This window comes from Rhinoderma darwinii, chromosome 3, assembly GCF_050947455.1.
Source record: "Rhinoderma darwinii isolate aRhiDar2 chromosome 3, aRhiDar2.hap1, whole genome shotgun sequence".
In the NCBI taxonomy this organism is placed as follows: domain Eukaryota; kingdom Metazoa; phylum Chordata; class Amphibia; order Anura; family Rhinodermatidae; genus Rhinoderma; species Rhinoderma darwinii.
Genome location: NC_134689.1, coordinates 378,053,713 through 378,079,508, shown reverse-complemented (window position 1 = coordinate 378,079,508; position 25,796 = coordinate 378,053,713). Strand labels below are relative to the sequence as shown.

General features: G+C 43.2%; 1 protein-coding gene across 2 annotated transcripts; it reads left to right on the top strand.

Moving 5' to 3' along the window:
* The first annotated feature begins 1,288 nt into the window (after window positions 1-1,288).
* On the top strand, window positions 1,289-24,884 carry ASH2L (ASH2 like, histone lysine methyltransferase complex subunit). 2 transcript variants are annotated; one of them, XM_075858809.1, is made up of 16 exons: window positions 1,289-1,420; window positions 4,146-4,212; window positions 11,205-11,347; window positions 11,445-11,533; window positions 12,979-13,073; window positions 13,578-13,673; window positions 14,363-14,458; window positions 18,882-18,957; window positions 19,697-19,787; window positions 20,203-20,420; window positions 20,584-20,751; window positions 21,804-21,997; window positions 22,083-22,175; window positions 22,763-22,861; window positions 23,011-23,070; window positions 23,439-24,884. In XM_075858809.1, exons 1-16 carry the CDS (start codon window positions 1,320-1,322, stop codon window positions 23,544-23,546), a joined length of 1,794 nt encoding a protein of 597 aa, XP_075714924.1. In that variant the 5' UTR covers window positions 1,289-1,319; the 3' UTR covers window positions 23,547-24,884. The 2 variants fall into 2 exon arrangements, with proteins under 2 accessions (XP_075714924.1, XP_075714925.1); XM_075858810.1 differs by lacking the exon at window positions 1,289-1,420 and adding an exon at window positions 1,658-1,680.
* Window positions 24,885-25,796: the final 912 nt, after the last annotated feature.

The window sequence follows — 25,796 nt, the reverse complement described above, 5'->3', positions numbered from 1 at the left end:
GAGTCTGTCACCAGAAATTTAGCAACAAGGTAATATAGAGCAGGCTAACCTGAATCGAACGTTTATTACCTTTTTCAGACGAGCGCCTCCTTTGCAGAGAAAATCACTTTATTCAATATATGCAAATGAGTATTTTGGAGCAACGAGGGCGTCACCATTGCGCCAAAGCGCTGCGTTCTTTCCCCAGTCCATCACTCCCTTCTTTCTTTGATTGACATGGGCCAGGCAGTGTAAGGGTAAGTGCACACGTAGTGTTTTCAGCTGTTTTTCAGGCCGTAAACGTCCCAAAAAACGGCTGAACAATCGGAAGCAGAATGCCTACAGACATCTGCCCATTGACTTCAATGGGAAATACAGCGTTCTGTTCCGACGGGGCGTTTTTTACACGGCCGTTTTTCAAAACGGCCGCTAAAGAGACGTGCATATCACTTCTTGAGCCGTTTTTCATTGACTCTATAGGAAAACAGCTCCAAAAACGGCCGTAAAATACTCAGTGAAAATCGCGAGTGATTTGAAAAACGTCTGAAAATCAACTATTTTCCCTTGAAAACGGCTCCGTATTTTCAGAAGTTTTTTATTTTGTGTGTGCACATACCCTAAAAGCCAAGTTCACACCTGACCCCGTATCCTCCTGAACACGAGAGTTCGGCTCTGCTTCATAATCGGCACATGCGTAGTAGATACTTCATAATCGGCTGTCAGGCGTGAACTCGGCTTTTACACTGCGGTTTGGATGCGGAAATTCCATATGAAATTCTGCATCGTGTGCATGTGGCCTTAGGGTACATTTATTGAAGTGTTTTTTGCCTGAGTCTGTATCTGCTGCAATCTCCCACCAGCGCCAATCTCACACTTGACATAGTCCTGACGCTGCTGACATATCTAGGGCTGTGCAGCCTGGAATATGAGGAGTATCCAGTCCAAATAAGAAGTAACCGGCCTGTACACACTGTCTTATTATGCAATGCAGGTAGCGGCTGGGCCACATTCGCAATCACCCAGCTTTCCTAGAAACAGATATAACAAAGAAGGAGCTTTACTTTTTATTTTTTATATTAAGAACCAGTACTCCTCCATCATTTACCACTCCCTTCACAGTGGGCATAACCTACAAATACCAGGTGAAAAGTATATTCTGCTTTATTCTTCAGTACAATTCCTGGAACATATTATTTTTCCCGCGCTTTACTCTGACTATGGGAAAACATCAACCTGTCCCTTACCTAACATGGCGGAAACCTCACTCTTGCGATCTGCGCAGGCTCGGCTGAGCCCCGCCTCTCGCCCCTCCCAGGACGGCGGACACGTGGTTTTTGTGTATGAAGATGGCGTCGGTGGCGGAGAAGGAGTGTGTAGAGGCGGGAGGAGGAGCAGCAAGATCCGGCTCTAGCCCGACTGGGGGCGGGGACAACCGGAGCGGGTGAGAAAGGGTGTGGCAGAGAGGGGTGTTTATAATTTTTGCGGGGTGAGTCGTGTTAATGATTGAGACGTTGCGTTATGTGGGTGTCCTGTGTGCTGCTCCTGATATCCCCTATGCAACAATAGTGACAAGCTGTCGGACCCAGAGCTCTGTTCTTCTAGGCGGGGTCTCTGCCCATTCATTGCCAGCTGGGCGCCAGTACCTCCGATTGTATTTCCAGCGTTTAAAGGGTTATGTAAATGGAGCATAATAACTGTACAGTTAAGTTCTGCAGCTTTCTAATATACTTTCTGCCACAATTCTGCACCATTTTCAAGATCTCTGCTTGCGGCCAATGAATGCAAATCATTCCTATTTACACCCAGAGGCTGAAAATCTTCACAGACTTAATATTGAGAGTTTGTTACAATTGTATCTAGTCTAGGCAATCCTATGTGACCTAAAGATACTGATCCATTGCTGGAGAGATTTGTGCCCTAGTTTATTTAGCTTACATAGGATTATTTACACTGGATGCTATTATAGCAAACCCCTAGAGGTGACAATTTCAGCCCCTAGATGTAACAAATAGAGAAAAAACCACGGCGCCACATAGTGAAGTAGGTTAGGATAGGCTAATGGAGGAAAGAAGATACCATGCTCACCAGAAAGCCATAGGTAATGCCCGAGGAAACAGAGTCCACAGGTGCTGCTGCCAGATCCGGACCGGTGACCAGAGGTACCGTTGGTGTATAGTGGATAAATGTAGAAAAAGAGGGGATCTATATTGGCGCTGCTGAGTAGACCAGGTACAATGGAGAAACGAGTAGTCTCTTCCTTAGTTTAAATAGGTGCTTTATTGCAACGCGTTTCGACGCCGAACTGGCGTCTTCATCAGGCATAAAAGTTTCTATTCACTGACCACTTTCTGTGTAATCGACCGACCATAAAATGTGTAAGGCCTCATGCACACGAACGTAAAAACGGCCGTAATTACGGGCCCATAGACTTCTATTGGCCACAGGTACCTTCCCGTTTGCGTACGGGAAGGTGCCCGTGCTGTTGAAAAATATGGAACATGTCCTATTTCAGGCCGTAATTACGGCACGGGCAGCCCATAGAAGTCTATGGGGCTCCCGTAATTACGGGAGCGTTGCTAGGTGACATCAGGGGATAGTCACTGTCCAGGGTGCTGAAAGAGTTAACTGATCGGCAGTAACTCTTTCAGCTCCCGGGAGGGACAGTGACTACCGCTGGAGTTAAAAGTACTAAAAGTTAACTTACCTGATCCTTCCTCCAGTCCGGCCCCCCGGGATGGCGTTTCATCCCATGTGACCGCTGCAGCCAATCACAGGATGCAGTGGTCACATGGACTGCCGCGTCATCCTGGGAGGTCGGACTGGATGTCAAAAGAGGGACGCGTCACCAAGACAACGGCCGGGGTACGTATGAACTTCTTTTACTTACAATCGCTGCAGAAACTCTGCCCGAAACGGCTGCCCCTTCTCTCTATCCAGCACTGATAGAGAGAAGGGGCTGCTGATTAGTGCAGTACAATTTTGCAGAGAAAACGGGTCTGTAAATACTTGTGGAATACGTGTGACAAAGTACCCGTATTTACGGGAGTAAAAAAAATACGTTTGTGTGCATGAGGGCTTAGGGTGCAGTCACACGTGGCGTATGTGCCTTGTGTTTCCGTAGCGTAAATGTACGCTGCAAAAAAACGACAATGTATGTCAATGGGAAAAATATTCAGCAAATCGGACCGATTTCTCTAGTTCTTGTATTGCGGAATATTTTCCCATCTGTTTACATTTCAAATTTTCCTGCAGCGTAACATACAATGCAAGTACGGCGCGCGTGACTGCGGTCTGTGCAGGCAGCCTAAAGTCACGTGACATCCATCGCCACGACTACCGCTGTAATCGCATCGATTAGTTACTAGTGACACTTGAAAAATAATAAAATATCAGGGCTGAGTACAAGGGTATGTTCACACGGCTTATTTTCAGGCGTATTTTGGAGCGTAAAACGCTCGTATTTTCTCTAAAATCGTCCTGAAAACCGCTTCCTATTCATTCCAATGGGAAATACACGGTTCAGTTCATATGACGCTGCTGAATTTAAAAAAATCGCCTCGTTAAAAAGAAGCGACATCACTACTTGAGGCGTTTTTGGACCTGCTTTTCCAGTGATACTACAAAAAAAACGCCTTCAAATACGCCGCAAAATCTGCATGCAAACACCAAAAACGCTTTGAAGATTCGCTCCACAAATGCCCGGATTCCGATTTTTCTGCCTCAGACTTATACCGTGTGAACATACCCCTAAATATCATCCTTGTAAGTCACTTTACGGCTCATGCGCGTGTCGGTATTACAGCCCAGTATTGTAATAGGGCTGCCACAGCGGTACATAAGGCCTCTATATTCCTCTGGTTCGTACTGATTCTTTTCTGCCTCATTCTATAAAAATCCACTGGAAAAAAAACTTGTGGCACGCTTCATCAGACTCCGAATGTACAGAGGTATTCACCCCAAGTATGTATGTCTATACATACAGAGCCTGTACGTAGTTCTAAGACCTCTGTAGTATGGAGCCAAGCACGTGCCCTTTCGCATGAGCCACGTGCACGCTTGTCTGATGCCCGTCCATTGCATCCTTACCTGGTAGGGAACACTAGAGCGGTAAACATTTGTCCTGTGCCGTGTCCTGACTGCATTATTTCCATCTCATTTCATTGCAGTGACTCCATACATCTGAGTTCAGCAGCTGCGCTGGATACCGAGTCTTCCAACGAAAAGGACGCTTTGGTACGTAGTCCTATGGAGGGGTTCATACTCTGCAATGTGTTCCTATTTACCATCTGTGTCTTGGATATATATATATATATATATATATATATATATAAAGTCCAGCATGGAAACATAATGGCCCACGTGTAATAGAGACTGGGGTTTTATAGACGAGTCTTAGGCTCTGTTCACATCTGCTTTTTGGTCCCGTTCTGACGTTCCTGTCGGAGGTTTCCGTCAGAACGGGACCCTGAACTGACACGAACGGAAACCAGAGGTTTCCGTTTCCTTCACCATTGATTTCAATAGTGACAGATCCGGTGCCCATGGTTTCCGTTTGTCTCTGTTGTGCACCGGATCCGTCGTTTTGACGCAAGCTGTGTCTGTACAGGGTCCCGTTCTGATGTTCCGTCTGAGCTTTCCGTCAGAACAGGACCCCAATGCGGGTGTGAACTGAGCCTTAGTCAGTAGCCTGTAACATTTAAGATGTGAATCATTTTGTTGGCTACTAGCAAATTAGTCGCATCTTGTGCTGTCCGTGCGACTGACAAAGAAATTCACGGCAGTTCCAAGTGCCGTCGATTTCCGCTAGAGATTACGCCACTTTCTGGCATAAGGCCTCATTTACACGAGCGTGTGCGTTTTGCGCGCGCAAAAAAACGCAGCGTTTTGCGTGCGCAAAAGGCACTTGACAGCTCCGTGTGTCATCCGTGTATCATGCGCGGCTGCGTGATTTTCGCGCAGCCTCCATCATAGAGATGAGGCTAGTCGACGTCAGTCACTGTCCATGGTGCTGAAAGAGTTAACTGATCGGCAGTAACTCTTTCAGCACCCTCAACAGTGCATTCCGATCACCATATCGAGTAACCTGTTTAAAAAAAAAAAGAGGTTCGTACTTACCGAGAACTTCCCAGCCGTTGCCTTGGTGACGCGTCCTTGGTGACGCGCCTCTCTTGACATCTGGCCCCACCTCCCTGGATGACGCAGCAGTCCATGTGACCGCTGCAGCCTGTGCTTGGCTTGTGATTGGCTGCAGCTGTCACTTGGACTGAATTGTCATCCTGGGAGGTCAGACTGGAGGAAGAAGCCGGGAGTTATCGGTAAGTCAGAACTTTTTTTTTTTTTTTTTTACACGTTCACGTATATTGGAATCGGAAGTCACTGTCCAGGGTGCTGAACCAGTTTAACTCTTTCATCACCCTGCACATTGACTGTCTCCTGCCGGGTTCGGTCAAAACGAGTTCGGCCGAACCCGGTAAAGTTCGGTTCGCTCATGTCTAAGACACTCCGTTCGGATGTTTGTAAACAGAAAAGCAGGTGGTGCTTTTCTGTTTACATTCAGTTTGACAACTCTTGCGCGAATCACGCAGTTCGCACGGAAGTGCTTCCGTGCGACCTTCATGGTTTTCACGCACCCATTGACTTCAATGGGTGCGTGATGCGCGAAAAACGCACGATTATAGAACATGTCGTGAGTTTTACGCAACGCACTCGCGCTGCGCAAAATTCACGCATCGTCTGCACTGCCCCATAGAGTAATATAGGTGAGTACGACGCGCGTGAAAAGCACGCGCGTCGCACGCGCGTATATTACGCTCGTGTAAATGAGGCCTAAAACTAGAAAAATCTGTCATCGTGTGGTGGCCCCGCTCTGTTTTTAAAGCAAGGACCCGTTTTTAAAAAAATGCCGGGCACGGCAAATTTTAATGCTGCTTGCTTGAATTTGCAACTTTTTTTCACACGTTAAAAACCACATAAGGAAGGAGTTCCGTGCAGGAATTCCGCAGCATTTACAGTAGCAGCATAGTGGGTGGGATTTAGAAAATCTCATGACCACACTGCGGAAAAAAATGACCTGTGGTGTGGAATTGAATTCCGCAGCATGTAAATTTATGCTGCGTTTTAGTTGATTTTCCGTTGCGGGTTTTCCCCTTTGAATTTCATAGGCATGCAAATCCCGCAGCAGAAAGCCAAGTGTTGCGACTTTTGCGGCGTAATCGCAGCGATTAAGACACAAAATTCACAACTATGGAAAAATTAAAAGAAAACATACTTACCCAGAAGTCTGTGTTTCTGCGCCAAGTCTGGCCTCCTGCGATGACGTTGCATCCCATGTGACCGCTGCAGCCATTGACAGGCTGTAGTGGCGGTCACATGGGATGAAACGTCAGGAGGCCAGCCTGGATGACGTTCCAGCCAAGCACAGGCTGCAGCGGTCACATGGGCTGCAGCGTCATCCAGGGATGCCGGACTGCACTGGAGGGACACGTTGCAATAACAACGGCCTAGGTAAGTATGAGCTTTTTTTACAGCTGCTTTCCGAAGTGGAAAATCTGTCCGTAAAAACGCATCACAATGTGGTTTGATCTTTTTCGGTCAGAATGTTCTGCGGCTTCCAGGTCGGACACGCTGCATGATTTTTGCGCAGCGTAACTGTCCCGTGGGAACCCGACCTAATGGATGAGGGACAATGTCCCCTGCGCATTGGCGCCTCTCCTCCACCATAAGTAAATTCCACAATAAAATATCCTGACTGCCGCCTTCCTCCTCCAAACAACCATAACTGGAAGTCCTAAAGGTGGGTATTAATACCCGGATCTAGCCCTTCATCTCAATGCAGATGACTAGACTGGATCTACATAAGCTATGCTAGCTGCAGCGTTGTAACCAGGCGGCCATGTCACTTATTACTAAGCACCACTCTGAGTTATCAGCATAGCCGAGACATTTTTACAAGGTCTCACTCGCTAATGAATAATTACATTATGTAGCTATGGTTTTGACTGAAGGTTGTTCCATTAAGATCTCTGCTTGTTGTTCAATAGGAACAATCAGTGTTTACTTCCAGTGGATGGAAATCTGTTCTGGTCATGTGATGGACACACAGTGGCATGGCTCGTTACAATACAGTTATCAGAGTTGTGTCTTGTAACGAGTCGTGCACTTGACCAGAACAGATGTTTATACACTGGAAGTAAACCAAGAGGGTTTCTATTGAATGACACCATGCAGAGATCTTGAAAACCTTGAGGTAAATATGCAGAAAGTATGTTGGAAACTGTGTATGTGTATATACATACATACATACATACATACTTTTCTGACAATAAGCTGATCAAGGGGTCGACAATGGGTAAATATTTAAAGGGGTTATGTGGGGACCGAAAAGTATTAGCAGTGTACTCCCTGCAGTATGTGAGTACCTCGCTAATATACATTCTGGTCCCCCGTCGCGCTGATTATGAGATTTGAATAGATTTTTTTTTATAGCGCTGGCAGGGGATCTCCTAATCGGCACGATGGGGGACCGGAATGTATATTAGCGAGTGTACTCACATATTGCAGGGACTACACCGCTAATAATTCTCGGTCCCCACATAACCCCCTTCAGGCTAGGGCTACGTTGTGACTTTGGCCACAATATAGGTGGCATGGCCAAAATCGCTGTCTCACGCTGCTAATGTTGGTGAATGTGGTTGCTTTGCGACCCGTCAGTTACCGCAACACCACAATTGCAAGAAGTCCAATGGGGTTTGGATTCTTTGCATAGTTACCGAGGTTGACAAACAGACACCGGTCCATCAAGTTCAACCTTTCTCAATCACTTGCACGTCTTTCATTGATGGATTAATTATAGCCCAGCTCGGTGGTTAGCACTGTTGCCTTGCAGCGCTGGAGTCCTGGGTTCAAATCCAACAAAGGACAACATCTACGTGGAGTTTCTATTGCGAGGGTTTCCTCCGGGTACTCTGGTTTCCCCCACACCCCAAAAACATATCAATAGGGAATTTAGATTGTGAGCCCCAATGTTTGCCCGTAATGGGGACATTAAGTGCGGACCTGTGCAGCGCTGCGGAATATGTTGGCGCTATATAAGTAACATAAATAAATAACCCTCAATGCTATTCGTCAGTAAATAATCATCTAGCCCTTTTTTAAATGCTGACATAGCATCTGCCATCACTACCTCTTGGGTTAGGGCAGACATGGGCAAACTACGGCCCGCGGGCCACATACGGCCCGTTAGGCTTTTTAATCCGGCCCGCCGAACTTGTCCAAATCATAGTAAAAACCTCCTTTTTTTTCCCCTTTCCCTGCAATGCCCACGTTTTCCCAATAGATGGCGCACATTGACCGTTGTTAACTCCTTAACGCCGAAGGACGGATATATCCGTCCTCAGCAGCTGCTAGTTCGCGCAGGAGGACGGATATATCCGTCCTGTGATGGCGCGGGTACTGCCAGTGTACCCACGCGATCAGCGGCAGGAGCACGGCTGTTATACACAGCCTGGCTCCTGCTGCAACTGCCGGAATCGAAGCACGCTCCGATTCCGGCAGTTTAACCCTTTAAATGCCGCTGTCAATAGTGACAGCAGCATCTAATGTGTTTGACAGAGGGAGGGAGCTCCCTCTGTCACCCGATCGGCGCCCCCGCAAACAAATCGCGGGTCGCCTTCGGGTTTCCATGACAGCCGGGGGTCTAACAAAGACCCCCAGGTCTGTCTTCCGCAACTGCCTGTTTGGCGATGCCGGAGGCATGACCTAACAGGTTGCCTGTCAGTTTTACACTGACAGGCAATAATGCTTTGGTATACTAAGTATACCAAAGCATTATATATGCGATCGGCACATCGCATAGTGAAGTCCCCTGGTGGCACTTAAAAAAAAAATGTCAATCAGTTAAATAAAGTTTGTTGAAAAAAAATAAAATAATTACAGTCAAAATCAAATAAAACTACTTTTTTTGCCCAAAAAGTGGTTTTATTCAGTAAAAGTGTCAAAACAAATCACACATACACATATATGGTATCCCCGCGATCGTAACGACTTAACCAATAAAATGAACACATTAATGAAACCGCCGGATGTACGGCGTCCAAAAAACCCGCAAAAAACAACGGCAAAATTCTCTCTTTTCTCCCATTCCCCCCATAAAAAATAAAATAAAAGTTAATCTATAAGTCCTATGTACCCCAAAATAGTACTAATGAAAACTACGCATTGGCCCGCAAAAATCAAGCCCACATACGGTCACATCGACGGAAAAATAAAAAAATGACGGCTCTTGGAACGCGGCGATGCAAAAACAAGTAATTTTTTTCTAAAAGGCTTTTTATTGTGCAAACATAGGAAAACATATAAAACCTTTACATATTTGGTATCCTCGTAATCGTGCCGACCCGTAGAATAAAGGTAACATGTTATTTATGCTGCATAGTAAAGGGCATAAATTTATAACGTGAAAATTAATGCTGGAATAGCTGCTTATTTTCAATTCTCTCCTAAAATAAAGTTAATAAAAGTTAATCAATATATTGTAAGCATCTAAAAATGGTAAAATTACAAAATACAACTCGTCCCGGAAAAAACAAGCCCTTATACGGCTATGTCGACGGAATAAAAAAAGAGTTACGACTCTTGGAATGCGACCGTGGAAAAACAAAAAATAATCCTTGGTCATTAACGTGCAAAATGGCCCGGTCATTAAGGGGTTAATGGGGCGCGTATTTCTCTTTATTTCACTTTAATTTTCACTTCGTTTCACGTCACCATTAAGCCCTTCGGTTTTCAAAGAGTACAATATCAGCCGTCACTTTGCCACGAAGCATGCAAACTATGCTAGCAAGCAGTCAACACAAGAACGGGCGGCTACTGCTCAGAGGTTGGCAGCTAATTTACAGAGTCAACAGAACTTTTTTCTTGATAAATCACAGTGCGTATGTTATTTTAATCTATTTACATTTCCTCCTCCCAGTATCTGCGAAATAGTATGTAAATGCCATATCTTGCATATTCCTTGAGACAAATTTATTAACTGATAAGGGCTATTTTTCACATTTGAAAGACAGTTAATAAATTGGGTTGTAGTGTTCTTACTGTGCTATGAGGTTTGCACACACTACATTTAATGCTTTAGTATATCCGGCCCAAACACTCCCTCCAAATGCTCCTGGCCCGGCCCCTCTGTCAAATTTTAGAACCCATTGTGGCCCGCGAGTCAAAAAGTTTGCCCACCCCTGGGTTAGGGTGTCAGGGTAAACTTCCTTTTCCCTGTTATTTCACACCGAATAGCCACCTCTTTAAATTGGAAACTGAGGGCATGCATGGAAGATATATACCAGACAGACGAATGGTGGTAGACATCCTCCCTCAGTGAGGGAGGAAGTAAGTACTAAACTTTTATTGAACAAAGAAAAGAACACAAACTCCTCCCTAGAGATTTGGGACGTTCTTAAGCCCCATTGGCTCCTCAGCTGTAAGTTCTTCTGTACACTCCTCTTGCATTCCAGGGGCGGTGTCTCCATAGGCGTGTCCCTGATACATGCTCCATTTTGTTACATTCCAGTTCTTTGTGCAATATACTGATATATATACACATATATGTGAGGATAATATTTTTGCAAACAATATACATTGTAATGATCCCTGACAAGGGCATTTCATAGTTTAACTACTCTAACTGTAAAGAACCCTTTCCTATATTGCTGCAACTGTGATGTCAAGCAGCGACCACATTCACTTTTAGTACTGTGATGCAGGCAGTGTGAAAGTGATCTTTGGTCGTGTAGCCCCAGACTTATTCTCTCGCTCTGGCTAATAGAGGGGGTCCTTAGCAGGGGCCCGTCCACCTACCTCTATTATGTCCATATACACCTTATATGGACATTTGGGTGGAGTTAGAGTTTGATGCAAAAATTGGGGGAGATTTCTCAAAAAAAGTGAAGCAGTTGTCTATAGCAACCAATCAAATTACATCTCTCATTTTTCAGAGGCCCTTTTGGCAATTGAAAGCAGCAACCTGATTGGTTGCTATGGATAACCATTCCACTTTTGATTTGCACTTGTTTTGGTGAATCTCCTATATTGTCTCTCCTACCAGTCCTCCTCTATCATCTTCAGCACTGTGCAGAGCGGAGGTGCTGGCGGGCCTCTTATATGGAAGGTGACCATGCCATGGACAATTTGAACAGACCATATTTCCTAGTTGAGATTGTACATGCCTCTTCTAGGACTCCACAGCAGAAGGCGAAGCGATGGACAACCAAACCGGCTCGGTGGATGAAGAAAATGGCCGCCAGCTTGGTGAGATTGAGCTACAGTGCGGCATCTGTCTGAAGTGGTTTGGAGCAGAAACATTTGGCATAGATTCCACGTATGTCACTTTAAGCCAATTTATATCTAGGATGACTGAGTACTATGGATACATGTATTATGGACCATCACTTCTTTTTCTCTTTTTTTTTTTTCAGGCTATGTCTTCCATTTATGACCAATTACAGCTTCCATTGTAACGTGTGCCATCACAGCGGAAACACATACTTTCTGAGAAAGCAAGCCAGTAAGTCCGAAATAATAAATGCATCCATCCATCACCCTGTAAAATGTCACATATGCTGCATTAGGGCATACAGATCTATAGGATCTCTGCTTTCTAGACATTGCAGCGCTGGGGTCCTAGGTTCAAATCCAACCAAAGACCACATCTGCATGCAGTTTGTGTGTTCTCCCCGTGTTTGCGTGGGTTTCCTCCAGGTACTCCGGTTTCCTCCCACACCCCAAAAACATACCGAAAGGGAATTTAGATTGTGAGCCCCAATGCTGACAGTAAGTGCTGCGATATATGTTGGCGCTACATAAGTAACAGAAATAAATAACGCAGGCCAAAATGTAATCTAAGAAGAATTCAAGACTCTCCACGACTTGACGAATATTGAGCTAGGTCACTATGATGGATCCTGCTCATTCTTAAAACGGACGCCAAAGGGCATCCATCTTCATTAATCTTATCATGTGTGATCCCGACTGTCGAACTGTGTGGGGGATGGGGAAGTACCGTACAGGGAGATGTTTTGTGCTCAGAAAAAAATAAATTATTTTTGTCAACTTACAATAAGCTGTCACAGGGGTGTCCCGTTGCTGGAATTTCCATCGTTCAGGTGTAAATTATGAGGGCAGCAAGTGTTCATTTTCCCTGCAGCGTGACCACTGGAGAAATGAAGCCTTACAATGTGGCCATTGATAGAATTGGGCTCTCTTTGTGATGTGCGGACATGTTGCGTCCTCCTACTGAACATTTGTTTCAGATCACCTGCACAAGGTTTGGGCTGGCCATAGACATTCCATTTTCTTCACTCAAATCCACTAAAAACATGCCTGTGCTGGCTGCTCAAATTGGAAATGGTAATAAATGTCAGCTAGGTGCCGCTCATCCCAGGGAACAGTAGGATCATACGGGTTATTTCTGACTCTACGACCTGTTTCTCCGGATTGCAGACATCCACATAGAAGAGTCCTATTGGGGAGATTTATTAGGACTGTCAAACAAGCTGGAGTAAGATGCGACAAGTTTATTAAGAGGCACACACCTCACAAAAAATTTGCGGCATTTTTAGATGCTCATGCGCCACTAACTGAAATCTACAACAGCCAAGAGCTGGCATAGGTTTCCGTTGTAATTTTACGCCAGCTTCTGCTGGAAATTATAGTAAATGTGTCAGGCCACGGGTGGCCATGCCCCTTTTTCTAAGCTCTGCCCACTTCTATGGAAAGTGAGCGGTGGAAACGACTCAAAAAGTCACTATTTTTGCAGGTTTTGGGCAGTTTGCAAAATTTCTACGCCGGAAAACTCGCATTGAAACATTGTTCAATCTCCACCCCCCCCCACCCCCCCCCCTTGTTTTTTAGGTTGTCGCAACATTTTTTAAACCTCTTGTTTGTTTTATTTTGCAACAAGAAGTCACAAGGAGAATTAATAATTATATTCATCACGTTCTTGTATTGTAGACTTGAAGGAAATGTGTCTTACCACTTTGGCTAACTTAACGTGGCATTCCCGAAACCAGGATGAACATCCTAAGACTATGTTTTCCAAAGACAAGGTGACATTTACATTTCTGAATGTTCTTTTTCCCTATGTAGGGTTAATCTCCTCTGTTGAAAAGACTCATGTATGATGGAGGATTATGTTGTATTTTATGTTTTTACTGATCCCTTTACATCGCCATCCCCACAGCTATTGCTGGTATCAGCATTGGTCTATATCCCCACTCCCCATCCCGTGATTTAGGGCCATGTTTAATATCTTTACACCACCTTTGCTTTACTTCTTTTGTTTTAGTCTATTCTGTTTCCTTCTCCAGTCTATTGGAGTATAATCTGATCTTGTCCGGAGAGCAGTGCATTGTGAGAGCTCCGATAACAGTTGCGCGGCAATCAGCTGTTAGATCAGATGACAGATAAAGTACATATAGATTTCAAGGGGAGAATCTTTGCGTGTGAATGGAGAAGATATTCATTAACTCTTCTGGTACATGATTCCCAGCTATATAAGTTTACATACTGATTTGTGTCTTAATTTTCCTCCTGCTTCCTGTCTGCTGCAGGATATAATACCATTTATTGATAAGTACTGGGAGAGTCTGACTACTCGACAACGGCCTGGGAAAATGTCCTGGCCGAACAGTATAGTGAAGACTATGGTAAGTGTCAATCCTGTGCACTATAAAGAATACAGTCCCATCAATCTTCTGTCGGGGTATGTTCACACACAAACTCAAAAACTTCTGAAAATACGGAGCTCTTTTCAAGGGAAAACGGCTCCTGACTTTCAGAAGTTTTTTAAGCCACTCGCAATTTTCACTGCGTTTTTACGGCCGTTTTTGGAGCTGTTTTCTATAGAGTCAATGAAAAACGGCTCCCCTAGTGATGTCAATGGGAGATGGGGGGCCTTTTTTTTTTTCCTGCGAGCGTTTTTTCTTGAAAAAGAAGTGACATGCCCTATCTTGAGGCATTTTCCGCCTCAAAAACCCAATTGAAATCAATGGGAGATGGATATAAACAGCTTTTTTTTTATTTATTTATTTTTATTTTTTATGCGGCTTTTGGCAATAAAATGCTAGCGGTTATTTCCTCTGTCGAGAGAGAGCTTAAAAAAATCGCAGCAAAAATCGCGTGTTTTGCAAAACCACTTCAAAAAAGCCAGAGATGATTTTTCCAGGCAGAATTTGCTGCCTGCAAAAAAAAACTGTGTGAACAGGGCCGATCAGTCACTGATGCTGTGTATATGGGAGGGATGGATAGGGGTTGTTTCTATGTACATTACCTACAACTTCTAATGTATTGACTAGTCATTATTTTATGTGGCAATTTATTTTTAATTTAATTTAAGACTAAAGAACGGGACGTGTTTTTAGTGAAAGAACATCCAGATCCAGGCAGCAAGGATCCAGAGGAGGATTATCCAAAATTTGGGCTACTCGACCAGGTGACTAAAGTTAACATCTGTCATTTTCCCCATTTGTCTATTAAAGGGGGTTATCCCATGAAGGCAATGCCCTGTGACTGAAAATCCATGGATTTCTGCAAAATTCGTTCTGATGAATGGAAGAAATCTCTGCAACAAAATCTGCCATATGTGACTGCACTCTTAATACTGTGGCTGCCACAGCTCTCCACGCTGAGATCCGATGATCGTTGGTGATTTGAGCTTCCGCCGATTTTGCACTTAGAAACAGGGTTAATAAAGTCTCCTTTTCACATTGGATTACATAATTAGTACGGCTGAAAAAAGACACATGTCCATCACGTTCAACCAAGGGACGGGAAAAGGGAAGGTAAAAATGTCTACACATAGGAGCTGATACTTTTTAGTTCTAGGAAATTATCTAAGTCTTTTTTAAAGCCATCCACTGTCCCTGCTGTGACCAGCTCCTGCGGTGACTATTCCATAGATTCACCGTTCTCACAGTAAAGAAGGCTTGTCGCCTCTGCAGCTTGAACCTTTTTTTCTCCAGACGGAGGGAGTGCCCCCTTGTTTTTTGAGGGGGTTTTACAAGGAACAGGATTTCACCATATTTTTTGTATGTGCCATTAATATATTTATATAAGTTAATCATGTCCCCCCTTAGTCGTCTTTTTTTTAATGCTAAATAGGTTTAATTCTTTTAATCTTTCCTCATAACTTAGATTCTCCATGCCCCTTATTAGCTTAGTTTCTTTTCTTTGTACTTTTTCCAACTCCAGGGCATCCTTTCTATGAACTGGAGCCCAGAACTGAACTGCAGATTCTAGATGAGGCCTCACTAATGCTTTGTAAAGTGGTCATATTATATCCCTGTCCCGCGAGTCCATGACTCTGTTAATACACAACAATATCCTGCTGGCCTTTGAAGCAGCTGATTGACACTGCATGCTGAAATTTAGTTTATGATTTACAAGTACACCCAGATCCTTCTCAACAAGAGACTCCCCCAGTGTAGCTCCCCTAGGACATATGATGCCTGCAGGTTGTTCGCACCCAGGTGCATATCTTTACATTTATCTACATTAAACTTCATTTGCCAAGTGGACGCCCAAACACTTAGTTTGTTTAAATCTGCCTGCAATTCATGAACATCTTCCATAGACTGAACTATATTACATAGCTTGGTGTAATCTGCAAAAATAGAAATAGTGCTATTAATCCCATCCTCTATATCATTAATAAATAAGTTGAATAATAGTGGTCCCAGCACTGAACCCTGGGGTACACCACTTATAACCGGGGACCATTCAGAGTAGGAATCATTGACCACAACTCTCTGGATACGGTCCTTGAGCCAATTCTCAATCCAATTACAAACTATACTTTCTAAACTTATAGTCCTTAATTTACCCATTAGACGTCTATGAGGGACAGTGTCAAATGCCGTTGCAAAGTCCAAAAACACTAAATCCACAGCGGCCCCTCTGTCTAGACTTCTGCTCACCTCTTCATAAAAACAGATCAGGTTAGTTTGACAACTTCTGTCCTTAGTAAAACCGTGCTGGCTGTCACTTTTATAATACTATTTTTTGTCACATAATTCTGTATATAGTCCCTCAATAGCCCCTCAAACATTTTCCCCACGTTGGATGTTAAGCTTACTGGTCTATAATTACCCGGCGAAGACCTAGAGCCCTTTTTTGAAAATAGGCACCACGCCCTGCGCCAGTCCCTTGGCACTATACCAGTCACAAGAGAATCTCTGAATATTATGGAGAGGGGGACAGAAATAACTGAACTAAGCTCTTTAAGAACTCTAGGGTGTATCCCATCTGGTCCCAGGGTTTTGTTCATTTATTTAATTTAGCTTGGACCATCTCTACATTCATCCAATTCAGTATTTCAACTGATATATTAACAGCACTGGCCCCGGCTACATCAGCTGCTCTTTCTTCTGTTGTATATACAGAGCTAAAGAACCCATTTAGTAACTGCCTTTTCTTGTTCCTCTGTGACCAACTCCCCATTACCACTATCTAGGGGTCCTACATGCTCAGAGCTTAGCTTTTTTGCATTTATATGCTTGAAGAATTTTTTGGGATTTGTTTTACTATCCTTGGCCACCTGCCTTTTCATTTTTGTATTTTTGCTAATTTTATTACATTTTTACAGATTTTATTACCCTTTTCATAATTTACAAAGGCTGCAGATGTACCCTCAGATTTGTATTTTTCAAATGCCCTTTTTTTGTCATGTATTGCCCTTTTTACAGAAGGTGTAAGCCATGTGGGGTTTAATTTTAGTCGTTTATACTTGTTACCTATAGGAATAAATTTTGCACTATAATAACTCAAAGTAGATTTGAAAATCTCCCATTTATCATTTGTCCCATTATTTAACATTAGTTCTTCCCAGTCTATGTCCTGAATTGCCGCCCTCATCTGTGGAAATTGGCCTTCTTAAAATTAAATGTTTTTGCCCTCCCAGCCTGTGTTTGTTTTTTACAGTATAGGTAAAATGTAACTATATTATGATCACGGTTACCGAGGTTTTCACGAACATTGACATTCCCAACAAGCTCTGCATTATTAGAAATGACCAGATCCAACAGAGCTTCACCTCTAGTCGGGTCTTCCACAAACTGGCCCATAAAATTTTCCTGCAACAGGTTGAGGAAATGTCTCCCTTTTGCAGTTAAAGCTGAACCATGACACCAATTAATATCCCGGTAATTAAAATCTCCCATTATCACTACAGTACCCGCCTGTGCAGCCCACCCCATCTGTTTATATAGCTGACCTTCCATCGCCTCAGTTATATTGGGGGGTCTATAGATTACACCAAAATTAATTTTTTCACTGTTTACCTCCCTTTCTTGTTCCACCCACAAGGTTTCAACCTCCTCACAGTCTTCACGCTCTAATGTCTCTTTCACACTCGCCTTCATATCGCTTCTCACATACAGACATACACCACCGCCTTCATATCACTTCTCACATACAGACATACACCACCGCCTTCATATCACTTCTCACATACAGACATACACCACCGCCTTCATATCACTTCTCACATACAGACATACACCACCGCCTTCATATCGCTTCTCGCATACAGACATACACCACCACCTTTCCTATTTGTCCTGTCTTTCCGAAAAAGTGTCAAACCCTGTAGATTTACAGCCCAGTCATGAGCAGAGTCTAGCCGTGTTTCAGCAACACCAACTATATCTATATTTTCTTCCAGTATCACGGCCTCCAGCTCCCCCATTTTGCTTGCTAGACTTCTGGCATTTGTGAACATACACTTTAACATGCGTTTCAGTTTTTCACTTTCATTATCAGAAATGTGATTATTTGGGCATTTTTATTTTCATTTTCATTGCTGTTTTGTAACAAAAGGATCTCCTTATCCTGTTGTATAGTCCTCTCCCCACTGTCTGTTTCTCCCCCCACCAATATAGTCTGACCCCTCTCTAACCTGGCTACCCCTTTATTTTCTACGATGACCTCCCTCCTCAGCCCTAGTTTAAACACTCCGCCAACCCAGCTAGAATTCTCTCCCCCAGCACAGCGGACCCCCTTCCATTTAGGTGCAAATCATCTGCAGAATACAGTTTGTACCCCAATGAAAAGTCAGCCCAGTGCTCTAGGAACCCAAATCCTTCTCCTCTACACCAAGACTTAAGCCATGCATTTAACTCCCTGAGCTCCCGCTGTCTTTTCTGTGATGCGCATGGCACAGGCAGTATTCCTGAGAATACTACTTTGGAGGTCCTTCCCTTCAGCTTGTAGCCTAGTTCTTTTAAATTATTCTTAAGGCTCCTCCACCGACCATGTATTCTGTAGTTGGTACCGACATGGACCACAATAGCTGGATCATCACCAGCCCCTCCCAGCAATTTATCCACCCCGTTCCACCACATGCCAAACCCTGGCACCAGGGAGACCGCAATCCATTCGGTTGAGGCGGTCTTGGCGACAAATTATTCTATCCGTCTTCCTGATAATAGAATTACCTGCATTACCATCCCGCTGTCTACTAGCTGGGCTGTTCTCCCGGCTGTTAGGGAGATCAGTATCCACTAGGGCTGCCATTTCTGAGACTGACACCCTCGCATCATCACCCAACTGGCAATTTTGCTTGGAATATCAGAAACAGGATTGGCCTTCCTTTTCTTTGACCCCTTTCTACTGCCCCTAACTAAATTAACCCAACTACTTGCCTGATCCTGCTGACCTATGTCTTCACCTTCCAGTTCTACCCCACTAACTGCATGCTCCGTGAGCAGCAAGCTCAGCTCAAGATTGTCTATCACCCTCAGTGTTGTATTTTGCTCCTCCAGTCTAATGCGAGCTTCCAGGTGAACAACATGCTCACATCTGCCACAGAGGTATTCATCAGGTCTTTTTTTTTCCTGTTTGCTCTGTTTTTATTTTAGGACTTGGGAAATATTGGCCCAGCTTATGATAACCAGAGGCAGAGCAGCGCAGTGTCCAGTGGAAGCGGTTTAAATGGTAGGAGAACTCATATTGTCTTGTATTTAACACCTTAACGACTGGACTACTTTGGGTCTTCAGGACCGAGCATTTCTTGGCTATTGGTGAGAGGGCCTGGCACTGAACTGCTTCCCATCACACAGTCATAGCGTTTTTCTGCAGCCACCACTAGGGGGAGTTGACTGCATATAGATTTATACTGCTCCCATTGAGTTCAATACTAGCTCTGTAAATCAATATTCAATTAGCGTCCCCTAGTGTTGGCTGCATGCAGCTGAAATGGTATTTAACTCCTGTAACTGTAAAAGGGAAACATCAGAATTTGGATCTCTGTGTTAAAAAAAAAAAAGAGGCTTCGTGTTATTAAAGGGTAACTAAATGTTCAACAAACTTCAGACATGTCATGGTGGCATGTCAGTCGTTTCTGTTCGGCTTTTTCCGGACTTAGCGGTGTACGGACTCAATAGAAAGTCTATGAGCCCATACTCCGCTACATCGGCTTTCCGGGAAAAGCCAAACAGGGACGAAGCGACTGAGCGCTCACACATGCGCTTTTCTGCTTCATATTAGCGATTTGGTGGGGGGTCTCGGTGCTCGGACCCCCACCAATCAAAACTTCTAACGTGTCACTATGACATGTCCGAAGTTTGAACGTTTAGTTACCATTTAAGAAATTAATCCGCACAGCATTTTGGCCGTAAAAACAGAATGGTGGAAATGAACTGTAATAAAAGCTACTGACTTTGGTTGTATTTAGGGTCTGCAGCAGCCAGCTCTGCAAAAGGAAGAGGAGCGAAGCGCAAGCAGCAAGATGGCAGTTCCTCAAGTGCAACCAAAAGAACCAGAAGGTAATGTCTCTGGACTTGTCTTATGCATTTGGTGATTTTCAAGCTTTAGCTCTGCATTGGAAGGGCATGTTCACACGGCATAAAATTACACCTCGGGTGAACTAAACAGCATTTTACCATTGAAATCAACGGGCAGCTGATTTCAGAAATGTATTTTGTGATGTAAATTATAGGTTTTTAGCTTATCTGCCAACAAAAGCAAAACTTTTTGGGGTCGGATTCCGTTACCTGTGATCGTAACTAGTGTTCCCAAGTTATCGGCGCTTGTTTTCTTTTTATAGATCTAACCGTACACATGTGAGTTCAGTAGAAAGCGATTTGACTATTAGAGTCCAGGCCCTCCAGGGGTGGCAGTAAGCCTCCTATAATCTGTGTATTTTAATGTGCATAATGTGTTGGCATTCCTTGTTTTCAGTGATCCACTGCTTGCCACGCAACGTCTGCCTCCTCACGGGTACCCATTAGAGCACCCATTCAATAAAGACGGATACAGATACATCTTGGCAGAGCCTGACCCACATGCACCCGACCCAGAGAAACTAGAGTTGGACTGTTGGGCTGGTAAACCTATTCCAGGAGATTTGTATAGAGCCTGTCTATATGAGAGGGTGCTGCTCGCCTTGCACGACAGAGGTGAGAACTGAAGTATCGCCATAAAACATTGCTATAAAATATATTCATGTTTCATATTTCATTAAAAAAAAAGTACAGTTGTACTGATTTACTGTTCTATTCAAGTCTCTTGATATGTTGTTTATGGATGATTGTAATTATTTTTATTCATTTATTTTGTCAGCTCCTCAATTAAAGATCTCTGATGACCGCCTTACTGTTTTGGGAGAGAAGGGATATTCCATGGTGAGGGCATCCCACGGCGTGAGAAAAGGAGCCTGGTATTTTGAAATACTTATTGATGAGATGCCGCCGGATACAGCTGCCCGGCTGGGCTGGTCTCAGGCTCTAGGTGTGGTTGTGTGTCTTTTTAAAAGGAGGGATTTGGTATTATCTGGGGAATCATGCCACATAAAACCATTCTTAAATCTTTAATTTTTGACACCTCATTGAGTTATTCTTTAGGCCCCGTGCACACGGCCGTGCCCGTAATCCTGGTCCGTGATTATGGGCATGACCAGCCACCCGCATTTTTGGGCTCGTGCTCCCATACAAAGTATGGGCACACGGTCCATAAAAAGCAAAAGATAGAACATGTCCTATCTTTTGCGTAGGCTTTCTACGGCCCGGACCCCTTCCCGTAAATATACAGTAAGGTGTCCGTGGTCAATAGAAATTTATGGGTCTGTGATTACGGACTAATTCAACCGTCGTGTGCATGAGGCCTTACATTTTTTTATATGTTGTTGTCCCTGATCCAGGTCCATAAATTCTTTGATGAAGACCCTCATCACGCCTGGGTTGGGGAAGGGAACTTACAACCCTCTAGTGCCATCATATGTAGGGCCAGGCTGTTTGTAACTTTCTCTTAAACTATACGAGTACTTTATTAAGCAGATGGTGCAGTTTTGGGAGAAACAGAATTTCTCTTTAGAGATGACCTGTGAACTCTCCTGACATCTGTTTTAGTAAATAAGTGCTATAACATTGTTTCCTAGAACTTTGCATCATTATGTTCTTCTGTTACTCCTCTTGGAAATGTATGAATAAATGACAACTGGGTGTTACCATTCCCCTTGACAATACAGTCTTGCACTGATTGAACAGTGTCAGACTGTATAGGGATATACCCAATTGTCAAGCGGAATGGTGTTGCTCAGTAGTGCATTTATGCATACATTTCCAGGAGGAATAATTTAGGGTTCTCAGAAAAGATGGTCCAGAACTGCTGTTGACATTTCAGGAGAGTTGACCGGTCCTCTTTAAAAAGTAGCATCTTCCTCCATTCACAGAGATGCACAGATATGACTAAAGCTTTGTTTTACTAGTAACCTGATGATAGAAGCTTGTAAGGTAAAGTGTTAGACTGCGATGATAAACCTCTTTTTATGTTTGTGTATTTAGGGAATCTCCAGGCCCCATTAGGTTATGACAAGTTCAGCTATTCCTGGCGCAGCAAGAAAGGAACCAAATTCCATCAGTCCATAGGAAAACACTATTCTGATTCCTATGGACAGGGGGACACACTTGGGTTTTATATCAGCCTCCCAGATGAGACTGAGACGGCACTGGCTCTACCTGACACTTACAAGGACAAGGTAAAGGGAGACCTCTTCTAGGATAGAGCGGTGCCTCACTTGTAAATCCTACATCTTATATCTGCTGTTCTGTCTTCCCTGTCAGGCCTTGATTAAATTTAAGAGTTATCTGTACTTTGAAGAGAAGGACTTTGTAGATAAAGCAGAAAAGAACTTGAAGCAAGCCACAGGCAGCGAGGTGAGTCCTATATGTCTTCCTTTAAGTTCACAATGGACATTTTACCTAAGCTTAAAGGGCTTGTCTTTTCCTAATCCAGTTCCCCTGGCAATCCGGGCTGTGGAGTCGGGGGCAGTTTTGGGTTGGTAGAAATGTACCAACTCCAGCTTCAAAATAAAAATATGATCTAAATAACATTGTGTTTAATGCATAGCTTGTTGCATATTTACTTAAGGGTTTAGGAACGTTTTGAAGTGTAAAGTATATAAGTTGTATTTATTTAAGGTTCCTATTTCTAAAATAGATAGAAAACGTGTTTTTTCGCTCCACCTTGTTCTCCTTCTTAGACTACAGGCCCATTTATGCAGCCCGACATGGGCCGTAAAAACAAGCGTCGATCAATGAGACCGCTCGTTCTCGGTGCTGGCTCGCTACTTTCACAAGGAGCGTTGATCGGTTATGTATGGAGACGAGCGATCGTTACTACGAAGCCAGCGATGCTGCCGGGTTCTCAATTAAATCAATGGCACGACCCCTTTATAGCATTATTGTTCTCTTTAATGTGGCCGTGTGATTTTTCTTTTGCTTTTAATTCCCCCCCATTGTAGATCATATTTTATAAAAATGGAGCCAGTCAAGGAGTTGCCTATAAAGAGGTCTTTGAAGGTGTATATTACCCAGCTATATCCCTCTACAAAGGCTGCACGGTAAGTGTATATTCTGTCTCTATATAATATACATGGGCAACATTCATGAAGCTAAACTCCAAATAATATTTCATACCCAGCTATATTTTTTTTTTTTTTTTTTTTAATGTGCATCATTGTAAAATGCTCCTTTTTTATTTTTTTCATAGGTTTCTATCAATTTTGGACCTCATTTCAAGTATCCACCGAAGAATCTGTCTTTCCGTCCAGTAAGATATTTTTTTTTTTTCATGCCAAATATTTAAAGGGGACCTGTCAATTTTTTTTGTCCTTCTTGTGTATGTCTGCAGAGAAGCAGCTGCCTGTGCGGAAGAGGGCGATATGCTCAGGAAACGTCACGGTCTCCCAGGAGAAGACTGTTTTTATATACAGGGCCAAATGATTCCAAGAAATCACATTTCCTGCCATTACCATCAATGGCCATTTTATGAGCATATAAAGGGATGGGTTTCAGGGAAAACCGTTAAATGGAGACATCAAATATTCTGGATTTAAGAAATGTTAATGTATTTTTTTTTCTTGGCTTTATAATGTGTTGGCTGCAAAGTAATAAACATTTGCCATTAAATCCCTACAGATGAGCGACATGGCCTGGAAGGCGGTTGTTGAGCACACGTTAGCAGACGTTCTTTACCATGTAGAAACTGAAGTTGATGGCAGAAAGAGTCCTCCGTGGGAACCTTAACGTCCATTTTTATATTTGTGTTTTCTTTGTGCCCCGCCTAAAATATTAGACCACGTAACCGATTTCTAAAATGTTGGAGGTTCTGTGACCTCCCAGATAACCTTGGGGGATATTTTGTTTCAAGAAGGTTGAATCCAGTTTTCAAATCCTAATTTAAAGGGTAACTAAACTATAAAAAAACAACTTTTTGACATGTCAGACGTTTTGAATGGTGGGGGATTGAGACCGACACCTATGGTTAAAACAAAACCGTGCGGGTGAGCGCTGTGCCTGCATAGTTTCTGATCGACTTTTGTCGGAAAGCCGAGCGAGCCCGTGCATCGTTCCGAGGAAATCCGAAACAAAGTGGCATAGTGCTCACCCAAGCGCTTCTGCCACTTCGCTTTAGCAATCTGTAGGGGTCTCGGTGCTCAGACCCCCATCGATTTTTAAAAACTTCTGACATGTTAAAAGTTTGTTTCCGCAAATAAAATATTATTTTGTTTAATTTCTGTACAAGTTCCTCATGGCTTTCAAGAGCTCTGCTTGCTGTAATTCAATAGAAATCTTCATTGTTCTCTTCCAGTGGATAAAAATCAGTTCTGGTCATGTGATGGACACCCAGGTGCACAGCTCATTACAAGACCCAACTCTGATAACTGTATTGTAACGAGCTGTACTGTAGCAAGCAGAGATCTTGAAAACCTTGAGGAATTAATACAGAAAATGTATTGGAAAATTCTGTTTTCATTATTCAATCAATAAGTTTTATTTGCTGATATCGTAAGACTCCGTTTAATTTCCAGGATTTGGTTAATGTTAGGCAAAGTTGATAAAACAGATTGAAGACAGGAACATCAGTGGAAGAAGGTACCGTTCTGTATTTTTCTAGGTGTTCTGTAGCATTAAAGGACACCATTGACACTTATGACATATATTAATGGGACATACCATATTTATATCATAGGTGGGGGCCGGACTGATCCTGAGAAGTATATGGGAAAACTCCTTTTAATTGAATTTATATCATTAATCCAACTCATTAATTCCTCACTGTGCCCTGGGTTGTTTTTAGGGTTACAAATAGCTGGGAGATATTTTATTTTAAGAAGGTTTTGTGCAATGCCACACCGAGGTATTCTCATCTGCTCATATTTTAATATTCTTGATCAAGTCGTACCCTAGAATAAGGAGAATAAGGACCGCAACCAACCATTCACCAATCTTCAGCAAAGTATTATATGCTTCCTGGTCACCGAGGGTTGCCTTCTATGTCGCTGAATCTTGTGGTTCACTCAGATGTAAAAATATTACTTGTTTTTTCTTTTAAATAAAGTTTTTTTTATTATTATTTACAAACCTGTTGGTATGTTCATTTGCAACGTGTTGGGAAAGGACCTGCCAGCACGTGTAATGTAGAATGAACTGTTCTGTACATAGCTGAGAAATATGCTAAGAAATATGCCGTGTCGACGCAACATCGCCGTTTATTACATGGTTTACCATTCATTTAAATGGGTGAGTTCATTGTTGGGCTGGGCAATTATGACCTAAATTAAAATCATGATTAACCACGTCAGGACTGAGCCTGTTTTGGCCTTGTGGACGCAGCCGATTTTTTTTTTTTTCAAATCTGACGTGTCACTTTATGTGGTAATAACTTGGGAATACTTTTACCTAGCCAAGCGATTCTGAGATTATTTTCTCGTGACATACTGTACTTTATGTTAGTGGAAAAATTTGATCAATAAGTTCAGTATTTGTGAAAAACACCAAACTTTAGAGAAAATTTGCAAAAATTAGCATTTTTCTAAATGTAAATGTATCTACTTGTAAAACAGATAGCAATATCAACCGAATGGTTTGCGGTCTCCCTGGTGCTAGGGAAGAAGCTGGAAATACCGGCGAAAAGGGCGTCGGTGTTTTAATCACAATCAATGTGACTTGTCCATATATATACACTCCGTTCACCGAGATATCCGCTCTCAACCTCCAATTGTGGCAGAATATCTGCCAGGATTAGGGACTTTCATCCACCTCTAGCGCTGAGTCTGCACAATGTATGTGCGCTCAGTGAGCTATTACAAACGAAGGCACCGTGCTGAGCTGTACTTGATGTGCTGACAAGCACCCAAACAGCTCTCATGTCCATCTCCTGCAATCCTTCAGGTTATCAGGCTACGCACGGCAGTGTACAGTGCATGCCGTCTCTTTCTCCGTGCAAATTGCTAGACACGCTGAGACTGTTGCCACAATAGGTTCTTTTTTTTT